The sequence below is a fragment of the Gobio gobio genome, assembly GCF_949357685.1.
Source record: "Gobio gobio genome assembly, chromosome: 4".
NCBI classification, from domain to species: Eukaryota; Metazoa; Chordata; class Actinopteri; order Cypriniformes; family Gobionidae; genus Gobio; species Gobio gobio.
The window spans coordinates 8384995-8410143 of NC_137100.1; the positions used below are offsets into that span (position 1 = coordinate 8384995).

At 42.8% G+C, this 25149-nt stretch overlaps 1 protein-coding gene across 1 annotated transcript; it reads left to right on the top strand.

Moving 5' to 3' along the window:
- Positions 1 to 969: 969 nt before the first annotated feature.
- On the top strand, positions 970 to 16125 carry mn1b (meningioma 1b). The gene is made up of 2 exons (XM_079815808.1): positions 970 to 5527; positions 14824 to 16125. The coding sequence occupies exons 1-2, from the start codon at positions 2035 to 2037 to the stop codon at positions 15030 to 15032; spliced, it is 3702 nt and encodes a 1233-aa protein (XP_079671934.1). The 5' UTR covers positions 970 to 2034; the 3' UTR covers positions 15033 to 16125.
- Positions 16126 to 25149: the final 9024 nt, after the last annotated feature.

Below are 25149 nucleotides of genomic sequence, written 5' to 3' on the forward strand. Positions count from 1 at the left end.
AATTAATCTGAATGGAAATGGTAATTCGCAGTTTGAAGTGCACTAACAATGCAAACTCCGGGTGGTAATTACGCCGCGCATTTGCGCTTTTGTTAGGCATTTGCACGGGGATGGACTGAGGCTCCCTACAAATGGACTTTTTTCCCCATTCTTTTTCATTCCACAATATCCAGGTTTTCAGTAGCCTACGCTATATTGTCGAAGAGTCAAAGCATCACAAAACTCTCATAGAGCTGTTCAATTATCAGCAGCCGTGAAAAGCAAGATACAACAAAAAAATCATATCGCTACTGTTTTGATTGCAAGATGCAATTTTTTTTGCAACTATGTTTTACTGATCCTAGCCTATGTGCAATTGAATTATATAATGACATACCAAGCTATTAATTCTGTAAAATGTGCTTAAAGACGGTAAAGTAATTATTTTGCTATACACTGACAGCATAAACCCCCATAAAAGTTGACCTACAATCCCAACAAACTGCATGGATGTTCTCCGGGGATTCTGGAATGCTTTTCTCCATAAAAAAATAAGACATTCTAGACATTTTTACTTTTTTGTTTGTTTGTTTGTTTGTTTTAACAGTTTTGCCGCAAACATGTTGCATTGTTAAATATAGGCGTTTTTACAAAGGTCCACAAATTCATATAGTCTTAATTATAAACTTATTTTTATAAATAAATAAGTTCAGTTCTATTGTGAAATATAACAACGTTTTCTCTGTATAATCATACTTTTTACTTCTAAAGCACAGTCAAATGAAATGCATTGTAGCAATTTTCATTATTTTCCATTAAAAGTTGGATCCAATAAACCACATCTTTTTCTCTGAATCACCTGAAAAGCCTTTCTCGTAACGCAAATACAAATTCTGGACTACCTTAAGAGATCGTCCCTCCCTCGGCACGTATGCCATTGGCTGATGTGTGCAGCGAGGACCTTGCTGAAATGCAAAACTTGTTGCTGGTGCTCGCGGTCGTTGCGCGCAGTGCTGAGCGTCTCAGACACCAGTATGTGATCTATCGGTGAATCGTTTCCAGCTGGAGAGGAGCATATCTCAGAATCGGTGCTATTAGAAGAGGACTCCCTGAAAGTGCAAGTGTTGACTGTAATTGAAATTGCAGTCAAGCTGTTCGATTGCGCGGAAAATGAGCAGGACCGATGGGACTCTGTTGCCCAGCAGCTCTGTGGTGGCGGGCTTTGGATAGCGCATGTGCTGCCTATCGCTCGGAGCTCCAAAAGACGGGCGCACAAAGACGGGAGTTCGGGGTTCTCCCCCTCAATCACGGGGACTTTCTTCTGCCCTTTACTTTGGAGTCATCGCTTGTTTAGCTGAGCCCAAGGGAACTATTTCTTTACAACTTATGCAATTTTAAAGATTCTTACCCATTTATAAAAGACAGTGGATACCAAAATAATACGCTGGATTCATGGATATTTTTGTGGTACTCTGGATAGTGTTGTGATATGCGTTCAAAATGGATTTTTGAATAGAATGTTTACCTCACTCTGGACATTTGACAGCACATTGGAATTATAGTCTGTGGAGGATGATTTGACGGAACATGTTTTATATATTTTTTCTATATGTGTTGTAGCTGTCCTCAAGTGAGGGTGTTTTTGTGGTAAGAGAGTTGTTTTTATAGCAGCCGTGTTTTGCTGTGATGTAGAGCAAATTTCGTCTAAAAACCTTTTTTTTTGGTTCGGTTCAAATATTCCAGTAGTACTTTTTTTATGTAATAAAATTACAGTGTAGAAAAAAAGCATGGAACAGATTATGAACTAGACCGTGAACTGTAAAGTTTTTGAAAAACATTTTGTATTGCAATTTCAAATCGATTTACAGACTTTCTCAGTAATTCATTATTCATTACTGTGGTTTGCAACTACAAACATAGTTTTTTTATTGATGGCAATTTCACATTGGAAATTTCACAACTTATTACTTGAGTTTGCCAAAGTAAGAAAATAAAAGGAGACACTGCAGTGGAGCCAGGCAAGCTGGTTGTCATGCGGGACTGATTGTGGGAAGTATGTTTGGGCTCGAACAGTTTGGTCCACAGATTAATAACAGAAATTTTGGCCACACTGAGAAAAACTTTAACCAGCCAAGAGTGAGCATGAACTCACATTACAAGAGCCCAGGATTTCATGCTGGAGGCCCACAAGGGACAGTCGAGCCTGGTATGGGCCCACTTAACGAGCCTCCTGTGATTGAGATGAACATTAACATGAATGGAGGGGAACAGTATGGTGGATTTCAGCGAGGACATTCTGAACTGCATGTGGGGAATCTCCAACAGCAACAACAGGCCTCGATGCATGGATTTTTTAACCCTCAACGACCTCATAATCATCCCCATGGACATCAAACGCATTCACACCAACACCATCAGCACTTTGGTGGAAATTTTGGACCTGAACCTGGGTCCTCTTGCTTACACGGCGGAAGGATAATTGGTTACAACAGCGGTATGGGGCTCCAGCAAGGATTCACGGAGGGTTTTGACCCACTCTCAGAGGGGCAGTCAGCAGATGGCTTCTCTCAGCAGCAGCAGTCCCAGCAGCAGCAGCAAAGGACTGATTTTCAGCACCATGGACCCCCCAGCGGAAATCACCCTGTCCCTGCCCCATGTCTCCCCTTGGACCAATCACCTAATCGTGCTGCCTCCTTTCATGGCCTGTCTTCCTCATCCTCTTCATCAGAAAGTCACAATCTAGAGCCCAGACGAATGCCCCCGCCGGGTGCTGTTGATGGACTGGACTACAACTATTCTAATGAGCCCTCATCTGGCCCTTTTGAAGTGTCTGTGTACTCCCCCTCTGAATCTGATTCTCAGCTTTCTCATTTTGGGCCTGGGCGTCAGGTGCCAGGGCCCAATTTTCCTGGAAACCCAGGGTTGTCTCGTGCTCCTGGAATGCAGGGCATCTCTAAAGAACACCCCCACGCCCCCCCTCAACAGCAGCAGCCCTCAGCCCAGCACAATGTGTTCTTTGAACGTTTTGGGGGTGGACGCAAAATACCAGTGGGGATAGAGCCTGGATCCAGGCATCCTCTCTTGCAGCAGCAGCCAGGCTTGATTGGCAGACAGAACACTTGCCCACCATCTCTCCCACAGCCCCCACAATCAGAGACGAGTTCCGCAAATGCCGGCATGCAGGAGGGAGGCGTCATGATGCCTGGCCAGCATAATCAGTTTGAATACCCTATTCACAGACCAGAGAACAGACGGATGCACAGTTATGGCGACCCCATGTTCAACATGCAACAGCAGCCACCCCCTCCTCAACAGCCTTCCAATCAGAGGCTGCAACACTTTGATTCTCCCTATTTAAATATGGCTAAGAGGCCCAGGTTTGATTTTCCAAATGCCACTCATGGTGGGGAGAGTTGCGGCAGTTGGAACAGTGGTATGCATAACCCGCCTGGTATGGAGAGTAATCTCTCTCCAGCAGCCTACCCCGGGCTGCCTGGAGAGTTCACCCCCCCTGTGACGGATGGCTTTTCAACAGGCCCATCACTGCAGCTCACAGGGCCTGAGCAGCAGTCAATGCAGCAGCAACAAAATGCAGCATCGATGATCAAGCAAATGGCCTCTCGGAGTCAGCAGCAGAGAATGAGACAGCCGAATCTGCAGCAGCTGGGTCACCACAGTGATGTTTCTCAAGGGCCCCTGGGGCATGGGGGCCCGGTGGGAGGCATGCCTCAGTCGAGTTTTGAGAGAGAAAACGGTGGGAGGATGGGGAACTTTGATGGACGGAACCCACACATAACTTTGGAGAGTGGGTGGTTTCCTGGGCCACATCCACCTGGGGAAATGCTGGGCCATCGCATGGGTCCAGGTGGAGAGGTGGGGGCTCATGAAATGCAGCAAAATGGCCCTGGCATGATGTTCAGAGCTGGTGTGAATGGAATGGGCATGCAGGAGCCTATGAGGATACCGGGGGAGGGCCACGTGCAGCCCTTACTTTCACCCAACGTCCACTCACAATTCAACAGTGGCATGGGAAACCTCTCACAGATGCAGTCCCCCAGTACAGGGGTTGGATTGCCCAGTGCACCATCAGAAAGGCGCCCTAATGACTTTCCGGGACCACCCATGGGTGGTCCGTCCTCTTTTCCCTATGGAGGCTCTAATCGACAGGGAGCCTCTCTCTGTAACCCCCAAGGGGTGAGCACCTCACCAGGGAGTTTCACATCCCAATCAGACTTTCCCACTAGCCAACGTTCCTCAGTCAGCAAACTTGGGGGTCTCTCCTTAGGGAATTTTAGCAAAACGAGTGGCAAGGACAATGTTTTCGGACAGAGCTGCCTGGCAGCCCTCTCTACTGCCTGTCAGAACATGATTGCCAGCCTGGGGGCCCCTAACCTCAATGTGACATTCAACAAGAAGACTCAGGGCGAAGGGAAACGAAAGCTGAGTCAGACAGAACAGGACCTAAATAACAGTGCAGTTAATGGCACTGGGAATGCTGGGACGGAATATTTCCCAAGCATCGCTGCCCCCCAAAATGGGCAAATGCCTCCTGCTGGAAATAGCAACACTAAACCACCAGGTCAAAATCATCCGGTGCAGGGGGAAGCCAGCACCCTCTCCCCGAATTACAATATGGACACTACCCCTTGCAGTGAGGGGAAGGCGGCAACAGGGAGTGGGAGAGGGAGAGGGAGGAGAAAAAGAGACAGTGGCCATGTGAGCCCTGGGATATTTTTCCCCTCTGAAAACAGCAACCCTGTTGTAAGTCCCGGCCAGCAGGTGGCCTCAGCAGCTGGTGTCGGGGAGAGATGCACAGGCACACCTCAAGACAAGCCCCACACCTCTCCCTCATGGGGGAAAGGGGGTGACCTGCTGCTGGGAGATCAGGCTGACCTTATGTCATCTCTTGACAGTGGCATCCAAAGTGTATCAAAGTCTGAAGTCTGTTCACCTCGCATGGATTTTACAGATGACGTGGGCCCACATTATAGCAATGAGGATGAGGTATCGTCAAGCTCGGATGCTCCGTCCACTGTGAAGGCTGGCCGCAGCCCTTTGTTAGGCTCGCCCAAGTTGCAGAGAGACAACGGACTGATAGGGGGGCAGAAAGGGCAAGGCATGGGCCTCTCCAACCACACTACCTCAACATCGGATGGCTTCGGGGGAGTGGGCCATCCGGGCACACCAGGCATGGAACAAGCCCGTACACCCTCTAGCACCTCTGGCCAAGATGAAATTCACCCGCTAGAAATATTGCAGGCTCAGATCCAGCTTCAACGGCAGCAGTTCAGCATTTCAGAAGACCAGCCTTTAGCTGTAAAAAATAAGAAAAAAAGCAGTGAGTGCAGTGGTCAAAATGGAGATGGAGAGCTTTCTAGCTGTAGCCCGGATGCTGGGAAGAGCTCGGTGGACACCATTGATCTGGACACACTCATGGCTGAGCAGCATGCCACCTGGTATGTGCCCGGTGACAAGTCTCTGCTTGAGGATTCAGAGGAGGAGAAGTCTGTTTGGGAAAAAAATAAAGTCCAGGCAACCATCAAAGAAGGTAAATATTTATAATATTACTACAGTACAGATTTTTTTTGTAAAAACACTCATAAAATGTGTGAGGTGGCAATATTTGTATGTTCCATTTTAAATGTATAGCCTTTAAAAAAAATACCGGCTCTCTGTCTTGCACACACACACACAGACACACTCATGCATTTACATTATAGTATTTTTGAGCAAGAGCAATGACGTCACTCTTTCTTCAGTTTTTCTCTGCATTATATTTTCATTCAAATGAAAAATACATACAGATATTTGCGATGTAGTTATTTATTTGTTTCGGATATGATTTAAGGTCACAAATATGTTAGTGTGGACTTTCAAATTTTATTTATTTTTTTACTAAATTTAACTAAATTTAACAGAACACACGTAGTTGAAAAAATGTATCATATAAAATGGCTTTGTGAGGAAAAAATATTAAAGCTTCATAAAAAGTACAAATAATTAAAAGAAGACAAAAAATATTTCTGTGTATAAAATACGTTTCATTCAATTGAGTACCTACCTAGATTTTTTTTTATGGCTTTCAAAGCATTTGCACAATCTAAGCATTTATTTAAGGATTTCGTAAGATATATTTGCCTACATTAAATAACAGAATTTTTTTTTCTTCATCTCGATCTTCACTCACAACAACACTCTACTAAACATTTTGATATGTTTTAGCCACATGGTTTTAATCTTTCCATTATTATTATTATTATTATCATCATCATTATTAATATTATTAATAAAGTTAAACAAAACCTGCTCAAAAGTCTTTAATTGAGAATTGAGTTTTTAGTATGGCTTTTTCTAGGCCACCGTTCTGACACTATTTGATGGGTAGAATAGTTTGAGCATTTTTCAAGGCTTTAATGCTGTAATGCTACTACTAAAAGTTACATAAATGTTTGCAAAAATTCCCATTTACATTACAAATGAAGTTTAATTTATTTATACAAGTTCCATGTGTGTGAAACCTAAAGACCATTAGAACAACCAACGCAGGCTGTAGTAATAATACTAATATGCTACTTATAATAATCATTATTATTATTAGTAGTAGTACTATGATGATGATTACTGTTGTTGTTATTATTAATTATAATAATTTAATAACCCATTTTCTAATGCATTCCGTGTTTGCTGGTTAATGGCCAATTCTATTTTCTGATTATTTCTTGAAAGACTTCTCTCCTCTTATAGTACTTTCTTACATTACGCGGCATAATTATGTAAACCATGAGCTCATATAGTTGATGTGTGCATCCTTCATTTGGCACTTGTCTTTTAGTTTAATCAGTATATGAAACGGTAATTGTCTTTACTGAAAAGGCAGCGGGACGGACACGCATAATTGAATCGCCACAGCCGGAGTGCGCTTTCACACGTGTTAATAGTTCGCCCCCGGTGTGCATTATGTGCCCCTTTGTTTGGGCTAACTGCAGGTGGGAGGGTGCAGGGGGGGGGGGGGCTTTCAGGGAAGGCAACCTTAAGTCAAGGTCCATTGTTTAACATGCAGTGTTGTCAAGTGCACCATCCCCATCTCTTGCAAAAGCATCCACCACCACACGGCCAAATGGATTTGTCGCGCATCTGTCTTTGCACTCGGTGTAAACCAAATGCAAAACATTGTATTTTCTTCTCAGCATTTCCCGCCTTTCTTTCCCCCCACCAACTATGCATCGCTGTCCTCATTTTGCAGTCTCCTTCTCCCCCCCCCCCCCCCTCCTCCTTGCATTCAACCCCCCGAGCTGTAAACGCACGTTGTGCTGGTGCGATCGATAGCTAGTTAGCACAAATCACCAGCCTTGACAGATTTTCATTTGAGTGGCGTAGACAGCAGAGATGAGAGAAGGGTTACAAAGTGTTTGCGGCTTGTGAAATTGCATCGGATGCATTGCACGCCAGCACACAAGGGGACTGTTAAATTCTATAAGAGGTTCATTCACGCCATCATTTTTATAGGCCTTTATAACACTTAACTTTTAAAGCATATGAATGCTTCTAGTAATTTTAATTAGGTGACTAAGGTGCTTATAGGACATTGTTAATATGGATTTATAGGATGCGGTAATTTATTTTATGAGTCTCAAGATCATTTTAAGGCGCCTTGGAATTAATTGCACTGTGCTGTAAGTGAAAATGTGTAGTTGTGAACTAAAGGGGCTATTTCTAGCCACCATATGTATATTTGCTTGGTGTAACCTAATGTAGTCAGGTATATTAAGTCATATTAAATCATATTTTTGACTTGATAACACCATACTTTTTTTTTTCTATATAAGAGTAATGATACTATATGAGTAAACGTATTAGCTCACAATGTATTACTTGGGAATATATCCTTGACTTGATTATATTCTATCTTTTTTCTTAGGTTTTCATAAAATAACCACAAATAACAGATCACCTTATACACAGATTCAACTGTCAGTTCTAGCAGCGCAATGCGGCAATGTTTTGTGCATCGATGTGTAATTTTACTCGTATTTAAAAAAAAATAAGATTGTAAGTACAAATTGAGTTAAATGACATTTTTATAATGTGCAAAATATAATTTTAACATTAAATATTAGATTTTTATAAAAATAAAAAACCCTGCATGAATCATTTTCATGTAATATTGTTTTAATGTTAGAAAATAATCTAAGCAAAACATCCTTTTTGATCTTAAATCCTCAGTCCTTACAAGCGTCGAAAACACGCACACACACACACACACACTAAAATTTCACCACACCTTTCATAGCCAAGTACGCATAACACATAGCAGCACACTTTTTGGATTTAATTTTGGATTGCATCTGTGAATTTGAAATTGGACATCTTTGACTAGGTTGCAGCGTATTCATATTTGTTTCTTGTTCTGAAACTTTGTACTGTCAAGCACCAGTAGTTTTGACTCCTCTGATGACAAAATCACAATTCAATTTAGTCCCTATTATGCTTTCATGGAGTTATTTTTGGGTCATTTTGTGCCGATTGTCACCCTCTCTCTCTGGCTTCTCTCTCAAGTCTCCTTCTTGTCAGTGCAGAGTTTTGAAAGGCGATCTTTGCTAGTAAGATGTGGCAGAGAATTGAAAAGGCAGAGTTTATTGGATATCTTAGGTGTTTTGTACAACCTAAAATATATACAGTACACACACACACACACACACACACACACACACGTTTTTAGTACTATATGAAAACAATTAAGAGGTCTGTGGTATTTCTTGTATGGATAATTGCCTATACTATACTACTAGAAAAAAGACTATACTGGAAAATATATCTCTAGAATTCCTTAATATTGAGCTTTTTTTTTTTTTTTTTTTGACTGTCTTGAGCAGCATGAACACATTGTACATTACTGTTGTGTGTGAGGTTTTGGTTGTCATCAGTCATTACTGCACTAGCTGCACTGGTGAGGATTTCCTTTCGGCCCCCTGAAGTGTTTACTGCAAATGGTACTAATGACCCCCACTGGACTCTTTGTGGACATGATAAATGACAGAGCAAGTTAGGCAAGGGTTTATTATGCCTGTCTAAGATGCTGACAATATTTCTGCATTCTGCAGCATGATAGGTGGACAGTTTAAATGGATCAGTTCTGTACAAAGTAACGTCAGCTGTGTTTGTGCACCCTATGTGCCCAAGAGCTTTTGTAGGAAATGCCTTAATATATAGCCGGAGAGTACTGACAGGTCACCAAACACCCAATACACTTATTTCTGTAAACAAAGGGAAAGAGTGAATGTTCCTTTTCGAACTCATGACAGCGTATAAGCATAACACTTTACTGTTTCATTTGTGACAAGTTGCAAAACATGAATGATTATAATGACTTTCCATGCCTTTTTTTTTTTTGTTTCTTTCATTCCATTCCAAACACTCAAAACAAAGCTGTGATTCACATTTGGTGTAAAATAGAAAAACGGCTCAGGGCAACCCATGCTCTCATTCTGTCACTAGCCTGCTTCTTATTGACCTCCTCTGCAATTCATACATTCACCAATTTACCTGTCATTTTATCGGTGGTTGGAAATAGGAAATGCATTTGCTCTAATTTTTCGTATGGCAACAAAACAAAAGAAGAAGTGCATATGCATTTCCTATTTATTATCAAATATATTTTAAACATATTACAAAATATACAAAAGAATTGCCAAACAAATATATTTGGTAATATTTCAAAATGTATTTACGTAAATATATGTTCTACCAATAAAATCTTTTGCCTTTTTTATGTATATTTTAGAAAATATAAATATTATTATATTTTCGTTTGTCCTTTATTTTGGCCCCTAAGAAAATGTATTTACATATTTCACTGAAAACTGTATTTATTGTCTATAATACATGAACATATAAGACCATATAGACCATATTTGAAGCAATTAACATACTTATTTAATGTTCCCATAAATAAATACATAGTTCAGGAATAGTTTGCGGAACGTGACCAAAAGTTCAAGGTGTTGGCAGGTAGTTTTAATGTCATTTCTGATCAGTGTGTTTGAGAATGTAATTTTGATCTCTATAGGCTATTCCATCCAGATTTGCAAAAAGCCTAAATGCAGTATACTGTAAGATTGGATGTGTCATTTCTTGACCCTGAAATTAATTTTGAGTTACATTTTGGTATATGAATGTTGAATATATTTAAATATATTCTCAATTTCAAAAATACATTTCATTTAGCTCCACTGTGTACAACATATATGTAGCATATATTTAAAATACTTTGGCTAGATTTTTTTTTGCAGTATGGGAAAGCTATGAAATGGAATATTAATATTAAATCCAGCAGGATTTTAAAGGTGACGTGCTTATTTTTTTGCCCCAACGCCGTGACCAATTGGGATTGCAATAATTACGACGATTTTCCTGAAATTTCTGCTCCTATAATAGTGCATATCCCCACATTCACACCATTGGTTAAATCATCTTTCCTGTTTCGGGTGGGTTGGAAAGCTCAAATAAACCAAACGATACTTTTATAGCCCTTTAGAATTTATGTCTTTCGGTGAAATTAACCTTCAAATGACTTACTTGTTCTAGTCTCTGAAAATTAAGATGGGACAGGAGAGAATATTTTAACACACACATACGCACACACATACGCACGCACGCGCGCACACACACACACAGAGATAAAAATACGTTTAAGGTTTTTGAAAAGCTTTTTGGATGTCAAGTAATAGCAGGGCATTGTGCATGTGTCTTTTTCTCCCAAGATAATGTGGCCATGATGAATTCTCCCTTTTTTATCCCAAAAAAGGAAGCAAAAGATCTGATAAACGCGATTTCGGATGTGCACATACATATCTACAGCAGAGCACATACTGACTTAACATGTGACAGTTAGACTTAAAGCCTGCCGTTACACGTTATATGCTTCAGTTTGCTTCTAGAAGCTTCTTCATTATAGCTTAGTTGTCTTCTATTTTAAAATGGTGTTTTACAAATACTCTATCTGTGTATGTTTAAAAATTTTACCAGGTTATGTCATTTAGGAAGAAGGTTGTGGTCTGGGAATCATAAATAATTTTAGGGAAAAATAACAAATGGGTTGTGATTTAGAGCTGCTAACCTTTAGGAGAGAAAAAGAGAGAGGAAGAAGTAAAGGCCATTAGATGGTTCATTGGGTGCGTCTAGCTTTAGCTCCCTAGGTCGTGAATTAATATACCTTACACATTCAGGCACTGATAAGGACAGTATAAGGACCCTGGCTCACTACATACTGATAGTGACATGATGGCAACGTCCTTGTTGTACAACGTCACTACCAAAAGCAGAACTGATATTTTTTTTCTGACATTTCGTTTATTAATGTTAATTGATAAATACTTTGATTGTCACATATTCCTGCAACATTTCAGCCGTGCATTCATTATAAATGTTAGCTGTACCTGTCTATAAATGTATGTGTAACACATTATTTTACAGTAGTAATGTACTGTAGTAATAAATATAAATTATGCATAATTACATGCAACTAACATTAAACCAAACCTTAATCCTAACCGTATAGTAAGTACATGTAGTTAATTGATAATACTCGGTACTTAAATGTACAATTACAGTGTAATAAAGACACCTTAAAATAAAAGGTTAAAATACAGTGTAATTATATATTTTTAAGTACTGAGAAATATTATGTGACTATATGTACTTACTATAGGGTTTGGTTTAAGGTTAGTTGCATGTAATTATGCATAATTTACTGTTATTACTATGGTAAGTACATGTAACATATGTAACAAGGGCACTGTAAAACAAAGTGTTACCAAATAAAGTGCAACCAATTTATGCTTATGCTAACATAAGAAAAAAAATGTTTTTTTGATGTAAGGACATATTTGTTGGACACTTAATATAAAGTGCAACCACAAATGTTTTGAAATGTAAACATAGGATCAGACAGTTATGTCATTTCCTCTACTGAGGAGTCGAGGAAGCCGGACTTGCTGAAGATTTATTATTGCAGCAGTAAATCACGTATTAGTTTCTCAAGTATGTGTTTTTGAGGAGGGGGAGGGTGGTAGAGAGAGAGAGAGAGAGAGTAGAGGAAGACAAGAGACTGTGCCTGCCTGAACTCAAACCTCCCCACCAGACTCCTGCAGGAAAGGGAATTTAAGCTTTCAAACCTTCAAATAAGTCTTTTGCAAATTCTCTCGTGGATAGCAATTAAAGAGCCAGCATGCAGATCAGAATTAGCATATCTTCTGTGGAATCCCAAGGTCCTTGAATCAGTGCATTACGCTGTGAACAGAAGTAGTATTTCCTGATCAGAAACGAATGGGACCATGTGTGGGGAGTCAAATTTAAAAGACAAATTTAAATTTAATTCTGAACAACAACAACAACAACAACACAAGGAATAGAAGTTATAAGAAAACATTTAGACGCACTTAAAGTTTGTGTGAGTTGACAGATGCTCTCTTTTATCCCATTGTCTTTTAAATGGAATGATATTTAAAATATATCTTTCATAACTGTGATATTTTAGGTCATTATCAACAGACACGACAATAACTCGATTTTCATTTTGTGAAAACCAATAAAAGCTTTAGGTAAGCATTTTTAGACTAATGACATAAGGAAACCAATTCATGCAAAAATCAAGACAAAAACATCAACAGAATTTCTGAGGATTGAGGATTATTAATACAGCATGCCATACAGGTTTTTCTTTTTGAAAAGGTTATGGCATGTGTGGGTATGTTACGTTGCTGTGTTTTGGGATAGACAAGGGGCCTCTTAAATGCATACATTTGTGTGTGACTCTGTTTTGGGGTTGCACAGTTCTCACATTGCTGTGTGTGTGTGTGTGTGTTGGGGGTAGCAGCAAGAAGGTTGATGGCTGCTGAGCAGTTTGTGCATGTGTGTGTGTGTGTTTGTGTTGGGAATGCTTGGTTGCTTATCCAGGCCGTAGCCCAGCCTGCTGTGCCCAGCTACCACGGACTATTGGCAGACTCTGCAGGACGCAAGACAAGAGAATAGGACTATGTGCGTGCATAAGTGTGTGTGTGTGTGTGTTATTGCCTTAGGCGTGTGAAGATGTGGGGGAGGCTATATGTATATATTTCACACCATATAATAGATTAAGACACCATATAAAGATAAGACAATCTTTTGTTTGTCATTATTTATGCAGGCCCACCTTTGTCTTTTCTTTTTTTCCACTAATGTCTTTCCCTCCTCTCTGGATTCCATTTCCCTTTATTTTTGTTCCTGTATCCTTAGGGTTTGGGGGATGGGGTCGGGTTATTGACCTTTCCCTACACCTTACCGTTTTTGTTTCTGCAGTACTGGTCCAGACAGGCTCGAGGGCGAGACCAGGCGCCCGTCTCTTAAAATGGCTGACACACATTTTGTGTGTGTGTGTGTGTGTGTAAAGGTGTTGGTCTGTACGGGAGAGCATGGATAATTGTAACACGTTTGGGTTTTTGCAGATTTATTCAGGAAATTATTAGCCTAAAGATTTGAAATTTTACGACTTTGGCATGTCATTAGTCATTATTCATGTCACGTTTATAACATAATCGGTTCAGATACCATTAATCTGTAAGTACAAGAAAGCCAGGGGTTACATTCCTAACACCTATTCTTTAGCGTAAAGGAAGCATGGGATAATTGTTACAGTAAATGAAAAAGAGCTTGTCCATATCTGCGTAAAGATATGATTTGATCTGTTGCAAATAAAATCACAACCCTAAAAAATAAAATGTCTAAAGATGTTTTATATCAAGTTTTATGTACATCTACAATCAAGATGTGAAGTGGGTACAAAACTGATATAATCATTTTCTCTGTCTATCAATCGCTTCTTCTCTTGTATTGACATTTTAAATGCAACCCCTTATAAACCTTTGTATGGATTTTGTTTTGTGCAGCAAATTAGATGGGGGCAGGGGTTGACTTGTGTGTCAATGCTGTGGAAGGGTCATTATGCAGGTAAATTAGGTCAAACAGTGTCAAAGGTCAGTTTTCCCAGAGCTTTGTGACTGCTTGACTGAAGGGTCACTTTGTTTTTGTGCAGTGGAACGGGGTGAATGGGTCTTAAAGCCATTGCTAATGAATGTGGTTTGATGGATTTTTAGATCACACTTCTCAAATGCAAGCTCTCAAACCATTCGCACAATTGCCTGGAAAAGGCAAGGGCTTTTTTACATTGACACTTCTTCTTTTTTAAGAATGACCGGTGCCATTGGCCTACACACACACACATACACGTCTGCGGAACATGAGCGGACTCTCCATAGACGTAATGGTTTTTATACCGTACAAACTGTATATTCTCTCCCCTTACACTAACCCTACCCTTAACCTCACATAAAACTTTCTGTATTTTTACTTAAAAAATTAAATTCTGTATGATTTATAAGCTTGTTCCCTCATGGGGACTTCAATTGAGTCAGTGTGCTTTCAGGTTGAAGTCCCCAGCGCGATAGAAAAACATGTGGCGCGTAGGCCACACTTACTGTACATCATATTTACTCAACATTCCCTAAAAAGTACATGAAAGGCTTTTTATGTTGACAAGCATTTTGAAATGTATACACTACCATTTAATTGGCAAAATCTAGGACAATAATCTACCAAAACTGGCCAATGCAAGATGGATGGATTAGATATGGTTAAAAAAATATATAATAAATATTGTGTTGTGGGCAAAAATCACTAGATTAGTTGGTCTATAACAAAACAAGACACTTTCAAAGAGCTGTATAATATAATTAATACATAGATTGCAATAACCAAATGTAATGGTTACATCAGCGTATTGAATTTCTTCCCCCTGTGTTTTTCTTTCAGAAGCAGACCTCTCTCAAAGCAAGACCACAGGAGGAGCAGGTTCCTCGGGGACCACTGGAGGTATGGGTTCTCATCTCCAGTGCCTGTCCGTCCACTGCACAGATGAACTTGGGGAGTCTAAGGGGCGCGGGGGACCTGTCCCTTCCTGGCGTTCCCTTCACTCGGACATCTCGAACCGTTTCGGAACCTTCGTAGCGGCGTTGACTTGAAGAAACAGAGCAGGAGAAAAGGAGACCTTTCGACTACCAGGATGAGGATAAGGAAACAAGACTCTTTTTTTTATACGGAGGCAGGATAAATCAGTGTTTCTTTGTCAGGAAAATTTGTGCTCTTTTTTTGTAGAAAAAAAAACAAAACATGGAAAAAACATGTCACACTGAACTTACTGTAGGATGGTATATAAAATGACAAGATGATGGTGTACCAGTACTGATGCAGACCTCAATATTTCTTTACATGTCTATGCATTCTGATGGCTATTCTGTTTATCCATTGTTGTGTATTCTATGCTTTTCTCATGCCCACTTTTTTGCCCTCTCTGGAGGTCTCATTTGGTCATATTTGGAATAATTATTGTTCCGCCTTCTTCTGTATAAGATCTAGGGTCTTTTCCTGACCCTCTAGCCCATATGGTAGACCTCTCCGCCCTCAGGGCAGGTAATTCTATTGTCATCAAGGGACACAAGAGCGCTTTGTAATTTGGTCCTTGCAGGCATGCAGCTTGCTGCCTTCTTTGGAACCAAAAGGGGAGTGGTCAGGGGAATCCTATTAGAACATGATTCATAGAAATTCAATGATGTGCCATGTCTTTTCAAGCTGTCTTAAAATGCTTTAATGCGGATCACTGGCCCTCCCCCAGCCTTTCTCCACCGCTTTTGGTTACTCTAACTTGCCGGATTCCCTCATTACTTGTATATTAGGTTTACAGCATTTTCCATGTTTCGCCCATCGGATTGTTTCTCGAACACCTAGGATGCTTCGACACTGGTATGCCGCACAGCTAGAGGAAACCTTTTGATGTTAAATGGATATCAAATAGAAACCAGAATATTGGTATTGCACATGTAATTTTTTTAGGCAATCTTATACTCTTTAGAAAAATGTTACAGTTGACCTTAAATACCTGAAAAAGGTTAGATGGAAGGTCATGATGGCAACAGAGGTCCTTTTTCTTTGTTTCTTTTCTTTTTTTAAAGTAATATGTAAAGTGCAGTTGTCTGTTTTCCTGCATATTGTATATATATGTATATGTTTTATTGAGTAACTAAATAACAATAAATATGATGTTAATGGTGACGCTTTGAAGAATTCTCTTTGTATTACTTTTGCTGTGAGTAGCAAGTAACATTTGCAGTTATATCAAATATTTTTACGCATCCAATATTTCTATTTAAGTGTCAGATACTAATTCTCAAAAGACATGTACTAACTGACACTGGATTTTATTTGCCTACAAGTTTTTAAGATTAGAATTTTACCGGCTTTTTTAGATTTGCAATTCTAACATTTGAATGAAAGTAATAAGACACCATGTGCTTATTGTGCAGTTTTTTTTACTTAAATATTCTCACTATTAACTATGACTTTTTCCTCAACAAACTCCTAATTACTGCTTATTAATAGTTATTAAGGTGTTGTTAAGTATTTGTAGGGATGTAGAATATGTTCATGCAAAATAAGTGTGCTTTATAAGTACTAATAAACAGCCAATATCCTAGTAATATGCATGCTAATAAGCAATTGGTTAATAAACCCTAAATTAAAGTGTTACCAAATGTATCAATATAAATTTAAAACAACTGTAAAATTAAGGCTTTGGGCATTTGGTATGACTTGTTTAAGACATATTCACATGTTTTATGTTTATAATTTGCCATCCTCTGTCAAACATTAACATTTTATAATAACATTCATTAATAATATTAGCAGACATGATTAAATGACAGATCATTTATCAATGTAATTCTAACAGTTATGAATGCCATTAAACTTTAATATATTTTTATACATACTCATAAATGTACTACTTTGTCAATTACTAATCTGTTCATCTCCAATTAAAGAAGTTTATTATAAAGTGTTTCCCATAAGCTTTAGCTGTAAGCTGTTGTTATTTTTATCAAGAGGCACATCTCCTATTAAGCCTAACTAAGTGTAAAGCGTTTAATTAAAAACCCCCATTGAGCTTTGCAGCACGGCGAATACTGTAGAAAAAGCCAATTGGCCCCATGCAGCTTGAGCTGGATGCTGAATTCCTATAAATACACAGCATGTTTGTTCAGGGCAGATATGCATCTTTGAGAAAATACCACAATGTTGACCTAAGTCTGCTTCCTCCCCCCTCCGAAAACCACCCTGCTTATGAACGCACCCCTCCACCCACCCTTTACAAAGATACAGAGGTGAATGTCTCAGAAAGGAGAGAAAAAGAGAATGTGCGTCAGTAACGAAGGTGCTGAATTTGCTTTACTCATTCTCTTACAGGGTTGATTTGACTGAATTTTACATTTAAAATGGGTGGGCAGAAGAAAGAGAGAACCGAGAAAAGAAGAGTTATAATAAAGGTTAAAAAAAGAGCCTTCAAGGATTTCCAAACAACAAAGACAATCATAGAGTACTCCAAAATGCTTAAACCCTGAAAACAAGTTATTTCCCCTTCATGAGAGTAACTGAAGAATAGTTGTGGTTGTAATCCCTTGATTGCACTTTATCTAACCCTTTAGAGACTTCAAGTAAAGTTTATCAAAGCCTTGAGACACTGAACCACAGAAAAATGACTGAAATTATGACAACATGACATCACTTGATTTTCAACAGGCCTTGTCAAGGGGGTGAACACATCTGTATTCATTCAGAGAAAGCTGTACCCATTCTGATGCCTATAACAATGTTTTTCACAAAATATTTAAAAATAAAGATCAGAGGAGTTAAAGGAATAGTTGACCCAAAACAATTATATAATTTACTCACCTTTAGGTGATAAAATGGTAACACTTTAAAATAAGTTTTTCTTTTAGGGTCTATGGTCTCTATTAAGATGCCAGTATGCAAAAGAGGGGAGTTTCGGTATCTAATTGTGTCCATTTCAAGCACTTGTCCACTTACAAGTGAAATATAGCCTACTATTACAGATTCATGACAGGACATTTGCAGCCACTGCATCTTTTGCATTGTAATTAAAGTATAGGTTGTGGCTATAGGCAGTATGCCCTATTTGAATACAATAAAATAAATAAATAAACAAACAAACAAATGAATGAATGAATGGATGAACAAACAAACGAACGAACAAACGAACGAACGAATAATTAAATAAATAAACAAATAAACAAAAAAAATACTAATGCAATCTCACTAATGTCTCAACTGTCTTAGAAAGCAATGAGATTAAACTGAGAGCACATTTTTGATAGCAGTAAAAAAATATTGTGATTTTAACGGTAAAAGACTGTAAAAATGCTACGATTACAAACAGATAACTGGTTAACAGAAAGTTTCATTACTATATACGGTGAAAAACTGTAATAGATCTAACCTTACATTTAATGTAATTTTACAGTAAAAGTTTACAGTTACAGTTTTTGGAACGGTCATTGTGTAATTTACAGTGAAAAAACGTAAATTGACATTCCCAGAATTCCCTGCGTGACACTTCATTTGATGTATTTTCGTTGAAATAACTAGTTTTTTTTTCAGAATCAGTTATGTACATTAGGGTTTTATGTTACATGTAATGTTGCAAAATTAATGTTTATTGTATTTTTTTAAATTTCATGTGTTACCATGGTGGTGTTTAGTGTTTGTGTGAATGACTCTGTGCACCGTCTGTATATTAGTATTGTCCTCCTAGAAGCTGCTTGTGATGAGCTTTGATTCATCATGTGACTCATCATGTGACTCTCATCACCACTGTGATTGGTGGTTGTCAGTATATATCAAAGGTACATACAAGATATTAGTATTTCAATAGGTTGGTAATTTTCCATTATATGAAATATGGTTATTTACTGTAAGTTTAACTTAAATCTGTAAAACCTCAAATGTTGTTACCATATTTTTTACTGTAATGTTCTGGCAACCACAACTTCAGTTTTTTTTACTGTAAATTTTACGTTTTTTTTTTTTGCAGTATGGTAAACAGAAAACTCTACAGTTTCATAAAATAATCAAACAATAAAAATTGCTGCTTAATCGATCTATTTTTGGTTAAATTGTAAACTTTTAATTGCACTTTTTCTACCACGTCGAATTTACTTTAGTAAAGAGGAAATCTCAAATTAGCTTATGGTAGCTTACATTTATTTTTACATTTGTTCATAATGGATGGCTGATGTTTTATAGGCCAAGTGTATTTGTGTTCTTTAAGTACTAAAACAAGGACACAGTCTTGAGATAAATGTGTCTAATTGAATGCTGTATTTGGTGAATGTGAAAGTACAACATGTTCCCATTCAGTCGGTCACGTTCGACGTACGTCGGACGTACCGACGAATTGGGATCACTTCTGGGAGCCCCTATCAGCTTCGAGCTATCTAGAACCGGCCAATGAACAATTGGCGTGCGAGATTTGCATCTCGCGCTCCGCCCCGCGCCGCGGGTATAAACAGGAAGCGAGAGCGAATGCACGCTGTCATTCACTTTGGAGCCACACGGCAGATGAAGACGACTCAAATTGAGTTCGCTGCTATCAGCAAGACATTAAAGAGTTTGAAAGAACCGGAGAAGAGGAGAAACGCGTGTTGGAGAGACGGCACATTCCAGCGGGACCGCGGAAGACTCATCAGCTGCCTCTGCGCTACAGAGAAAACTGCTGTTTTCACAGCAACAAATTTCTGTTGGTCTGGTTTGGGCGTTTTCCTGTATTGAGTACAGGCACGGGCTGCACTACAATCCCGTGCGCTGTCACGTTTCCCCCTGAGTGCTTCAGCACAGAGCGTTTCCTCACAAAAGAGTACACGGGTGACGCTGCGTCTTTTTCAAGATGGCATTCCACCCGTGCGTTTCTGGATGCGGTTGTTTCCTGTCCTGACGGCCACGATCCCTCTCGCATAAACATGTTGAGACTGTGTCGTGGGTGATCCATGTTCTCCCAGGGGAACGGGATCACGTCGACGCGCTGGTCATCTCACCTTCCGCGTGAGGGTTTGAGTGTTCAGCGCGCCGTGTGCCGTCTGGCTGCCGGGTGACAGCGCGGGTTGCCACGGCAACTCTGCGCGCGTCACTCGGCGCCTCCGATGCGCGGTCGAGACTATGATGCCTCAAACGGGGTTGAGTCCCTTCGCTTATACCCCGATCTAGTCTCTTTTCTGGTGCACCAGAGGGGGGACTATTTTGGCTGATAAGCCTGGGTGGCCTGAGGATTACAGTGAGGTTTCCCCGCCGCGTACATCTCTGTGGGCCCCTCACTCCTCTATTGCATCGCAAGCATGTTGAGACTGTGTTCGTGGGTGGTCTATGCTCTCTCACGAGAGCATGGCCACGTCGGCGCGCTGTTCGTCTTGCCTTTTTCATAAGGGCTTGAGTGATCAGCGCGCCGTGTGCCGTCTCACGGCCACGCCCACTGTCTCACGTGTCTGCTGGTAGCTTACAGATGGGATTGCTGGTCCTTGAAAGGGGACCTAGCATTTCATTTGGGGCTCTAGCAGAGGACAGATGTCAATCGCTGCATCGGAGAGAGGGCTGTTATGTGTTGAAAATGAAGATGATGCTGAGATTCCCACCGTAATAGTGGGCGCTTGTGCTGAATCAGATTCATACTTGACAGCCATGCTTTCCCGGATGGCTGAGGCATAGTGCAACGCGTAAATCGCCTTGCCTGCCCCTTGCCTTTTTTCGGATGTGCATTGGAAGGCTTTGGCATTGTGGAACTATTGGTGCCAAAATATGGAACACCAATAGGGCCATAATCTGTATAAAGTTTTCCTCTCCCTCACTACCCTCATCGGTGGGGTGGCAGTGCCACTGGCAGGCCACCTCCGCCCTGCTTAGGGCACGAGGGTAGTTCTGAGCTGAGGTTGAGCTGCGCACAGCGCTGGCCCTTGGCTAGACGATGTCCACCCTGGTCCAGAAACACAATTGACCCGGATTTGGTCTGGAACTGTTCTTCCCCGGAGGAGGGCCGGGTGGAAAACCATTAGTAATTCTGTTCCGCCACTGATGTTAAAAACAGCCAGTGGTACCAAAAAAAAAAAAAAAAAAAGAGCAGTTCCAATACCTCGGGGTCTCGGGAGTTCAGGAATGGCAGCGTGTGACGCTACAGAGCCTCGCCGCTTTCATTCCCCTCCCCAGAAGAGGGCGAGAATGGCAGTGTGTGACGCTACAAAGCCTCGCCACTCTCATTCCCCTCTTCTCAGCGGTGCGTGGACAACAGTGTGCGACGCTATACCTCGCCACTCTTGTTCCCCGCTGAGGAAGGAGGTGAGGCAGACCGTGCGCAACGCCACAAAGCCTTGCCACGCTCAGCCCCTCCTTCATTTGGGAGCGCGCTTGGCGGTGGTCGACGCTCCCATGCCTCGCCACCCTCAGACGCCTCTCCCTTCGCCAGCAGGGGGCGCCGGCTGTGGGAACGCACTCAAGCGGCCTCCCCACACTCGCACGCCCCCTCCGCGGACGCAGGTAAGTGTTGCACAGCACACTCAGATCCCACTTCGGGCCGCTCCATGCCGTCCGAGTCGGATCCCTGCATTCCGCGTCGCTGCCCCGCTGCGGGTACGTCTGTGGTTAATCCCCTTGCTTGGTGTCTGGAAGCCTGGCTAGAGCTTCCCAGCCCGTCTCGGGGCCGTACCATCAGACTCGGCTATGCGATTCAGTTCGCCAGGCGTCCCCCTAAGTTTGGGGGCGTTCACTTCCCAGTAGCGAAGGAGAGCGCCCCCGTGCTCCGGGCGGAGATCGCAGTCCTACTGGCGAAGGACGCGATGGAGCCGGTCCCTCCAGCCGATATGAGGTCCGGGTTCTACAGCCCGTACTTCATTGTACCCAAGAAAGGCGGCGGGTTATGGCCGGTCTTGGACCTGCGATTCTTGAACCGGTCCCTTCACAGGCTGCCGTTCAGAATGCTAACGCAGTAGCACATCTTCAGGTGCGTCCGTCCCCAAGATTGGTTTGCAGCGATCGACCTGAAGGACGCGTACTTTCATTCTCGTTTCCCCTCGACCGGCCCTTTCTGCGCTTCGCGTTCGAGGGACGGGCATGTCAGTACCGCGTCTTACCCTTCGGCCTGTCCCTCTCGCCCCGCGTCTTTACGAAGGTTGCGGAGGCGGCCATTGCTCCCATGAGAGAGCATGGTGTTCGCATCCTCAACTACCTCGACGACTGGCTGATTCTTGCCCAGTCGCGAGGGCAGTTGTGCGAACACAGGGACAAGGTGCTCAGTCACCTCAGCCAGTTGGGACTTCGGGTCAACTGGGAGAAGAGCAAACTCTGCCCCACGCAGAGGATCTCTTTTCTCGGTATGGAGATAGACTCGGTCGCCATGACTGCGCGCCTCACCGAGGAGCGCGTCCAGTCGGTGTTGAACTGCCTGAATTCGTTCAAAGGCAGGACAGCGGTTCCACTGAAACATTTTCAGAGGCTCCTGGGGCATATGGCATCCGCAGCTGCCCTGGCCCACAGCTGGCCCCGGGAAGAACGCAAGTATGCGTTTCCCCCAGTGAGCCTTCTTGCGCAGACACTGTGCAAAGTCAGGGAGGACGAGGAGCAGGTCCTGTTGGTCGCTCCGTATTGGCCCAACCAGACTTGGTTCCTGGAACTAGTGCTCCTTGCGACAGCACCTCCCTGGCCCATTCCTCTGAGGCAGGACCTCCTGACTCAGAGACGGGGCACCCTATGGCACCCGCGTCCAGACCTCTGGAAACTCCATGTCTGGTCCCTGGACGGGACGCGGAGGTTCTAGGTGACCTACCGCAAGCGGTAGTTGACACCATCACTTCCGCTAGAGCCCCCTCTACGAGGCGCCTCTATGCGTTGAAGTGGAACCTGTTCGTCGATTGGTGCTCTTCTCGCCGAGAAGACCCCCGAAGATGTTCGATCGCATCTGTGCTTACCTTTCTACAGGATGGGTTGGAGCGAAGGCTGTCTCCCTCCACCCTCAAGGTCTATGTCGCCGCTATCGCCGCTAATCATGAGCTCGTAGATGGGAAATCTCTAGGTAAGCACGATCTGATCGTCAGGTTCCTTAGGGGAGCGAGGAGATTAAATCCGCCTCGTCCTCCCTCTATACCCTCTTGGGACTTAGCTCTGGTGCTTACTGCACTACAGAGAGAACCCTTTGAGCCTCTGCAGTCAGCTGAGTTGAAAATCCTGTCGTTAAAGACTATACTCCTGATTGCGTTGGCCTCCATCAAGAGGGTAGGGGACCTGCAGGCATTTTCGGTCGACGAATCGTGCCTGGAATTCGGGCCCGGTAACTCTCATGTGATCATGAGACCCCGGCCTGGATACGTGCCCAAGGTTCCCGCTACTCCCTTCCGGGACCAAGTGGTGAGCCTGCAAGCGCTGCCTTCGGAGGAGGCAGACCCAGCCCTAGCTTTTCTCTGTCCCGTCCGTGCTCTCCGGACTTACGTGGACAGAACGCAAAGCTTCAGGACCTTCGTCTGTTACGGAGGACAGCAGAAGGGAAAGGCTGTCTCCAAGCAGAGGATGGCCCACTGGATAGTGGATGCCATCGTCTTGGCTTATCAGTCCCAAGACGTGCCCTGCCCGCTCGGGTTAAGAGCCCACTCCACTAGGGGTGTTGCCTCTTCCTGGGCGCTGGCTCGTGGTGCCTCGCTGACAGATATTTGTAGAGCTGCGGGCTGGGCGACACCTAACACGTTCGCTAGATTCTATAGCCTCCGTGTAGAGCCGGTATCTTCCTGTGTGCTCACTTCCCATAGTCAGTAACACCGAAATGCCTGTTCTAGTGTCGGCTTGCTGCGCCATTCCCTCCCCTATGGTAGACGGATGCGTGCGCTTATTCTGCTCGAGTTGTCGAGTTCCCCGGAATGGCGAACCCTGTTGAGTCCTCCGCAACCCGCGGCAGTCGGACGTGGCGGAGCGTTCGACGCCAGGTCTAACACTCGTATGCATTGGTGGAACTTGTGTTAGGCTGGGTTCCGTATGTAGTGACCCCCACGGCGGTCCCATATGTGTATTCTTCCACGGTACGGCTCCCTACGGCGAGCCCGTGTCTTTCCCTCGGCAGAGTTCCTCTGCCGTCCCAGGTACGTGTTGTCTCCCTCCTAATTGGCCTGGGCCACCCCTGGGACTTCCGTATGTTGTGCTGCCCACGGCCAGCCCATACGTGTATTCTCCACATGTTAACTCCCTCTGGGCATGATGTGGCTTCCGCAGCTGCCCTCACAGGCACGCTTTCCCAGCGTTATCCAATACAGTCAGCTGAATGGGTCTTGCGGAACAGCAGCTTGGACTCTCCCTGCATGAACCTACCCGCCCGCATCAGATCGGGGTCCGTGGGGCTCATCGCTGGGCGCTGGAAGTGGTAGTAACTATGGCGTTTTCCATAGGGGATCCCAATTCGTCGGTACGTCCGACGTACGTCGAACGTGACCGACTGAATGGGAACGTCTCGGTTACGTATGGTAACCCTCGTTCCCTGAAGGAGGGAACGGAGACGTACGTCCCGTCGCCACAGTTGCTGTACCATCACTGCAGGTCGAGCCACTACGTGTGGCTCCTCAGTGAAAAACAGCGTGCATTCGCTCTCGCTTCCTGTTTATACCCGTGGCGCGGGGCGGAGCGCGAGATGCAAATCTTGCACGCCAATTGTTCATTGGCCGGTTCTAGATAGCTCGAAGCTGATAGGGGCTCCCAGAAGTGATCCCAATTCGTCGGTACGTCCGACGTACGTCTCCGTTCCCTCCTTCAGGGAACGAGGGTTACCATACGTAACCGAGACGTTCCTGGTCAACATCTTTGTTGATCCTGGAACAACATTCCAATCGACCAATCATGTTTGAGAGACAAGTTTAAAGTTTATGTCAGGTTTAGGCTTGAGACTTTTCCTTTCTTTTCAAGAACACCTAGGCTTTGTAATAAATCAAATCCAGAGTTACCTGTTGTAATCATATTGGAAGATAAATGAAAGATTATTGAGTATTTCTAATGATCTACAGCTGCTGGTGTACAAGTGAGAAAGTGAAAAATGTACCGCCAACAGCACAGTAGTCCTCCATTCATTCTTCCCCAAAAGACACGCACGCACATACACACATTCCTTCACATGCTCTTCACTCTCACCTCTGCTCCAGAGCATTCCTTTACCCATTTAAAAAAAAAAACGTGTGTGCCAAATACACTCTTAAAGCCTCATTTGACAGGATGTCTCTC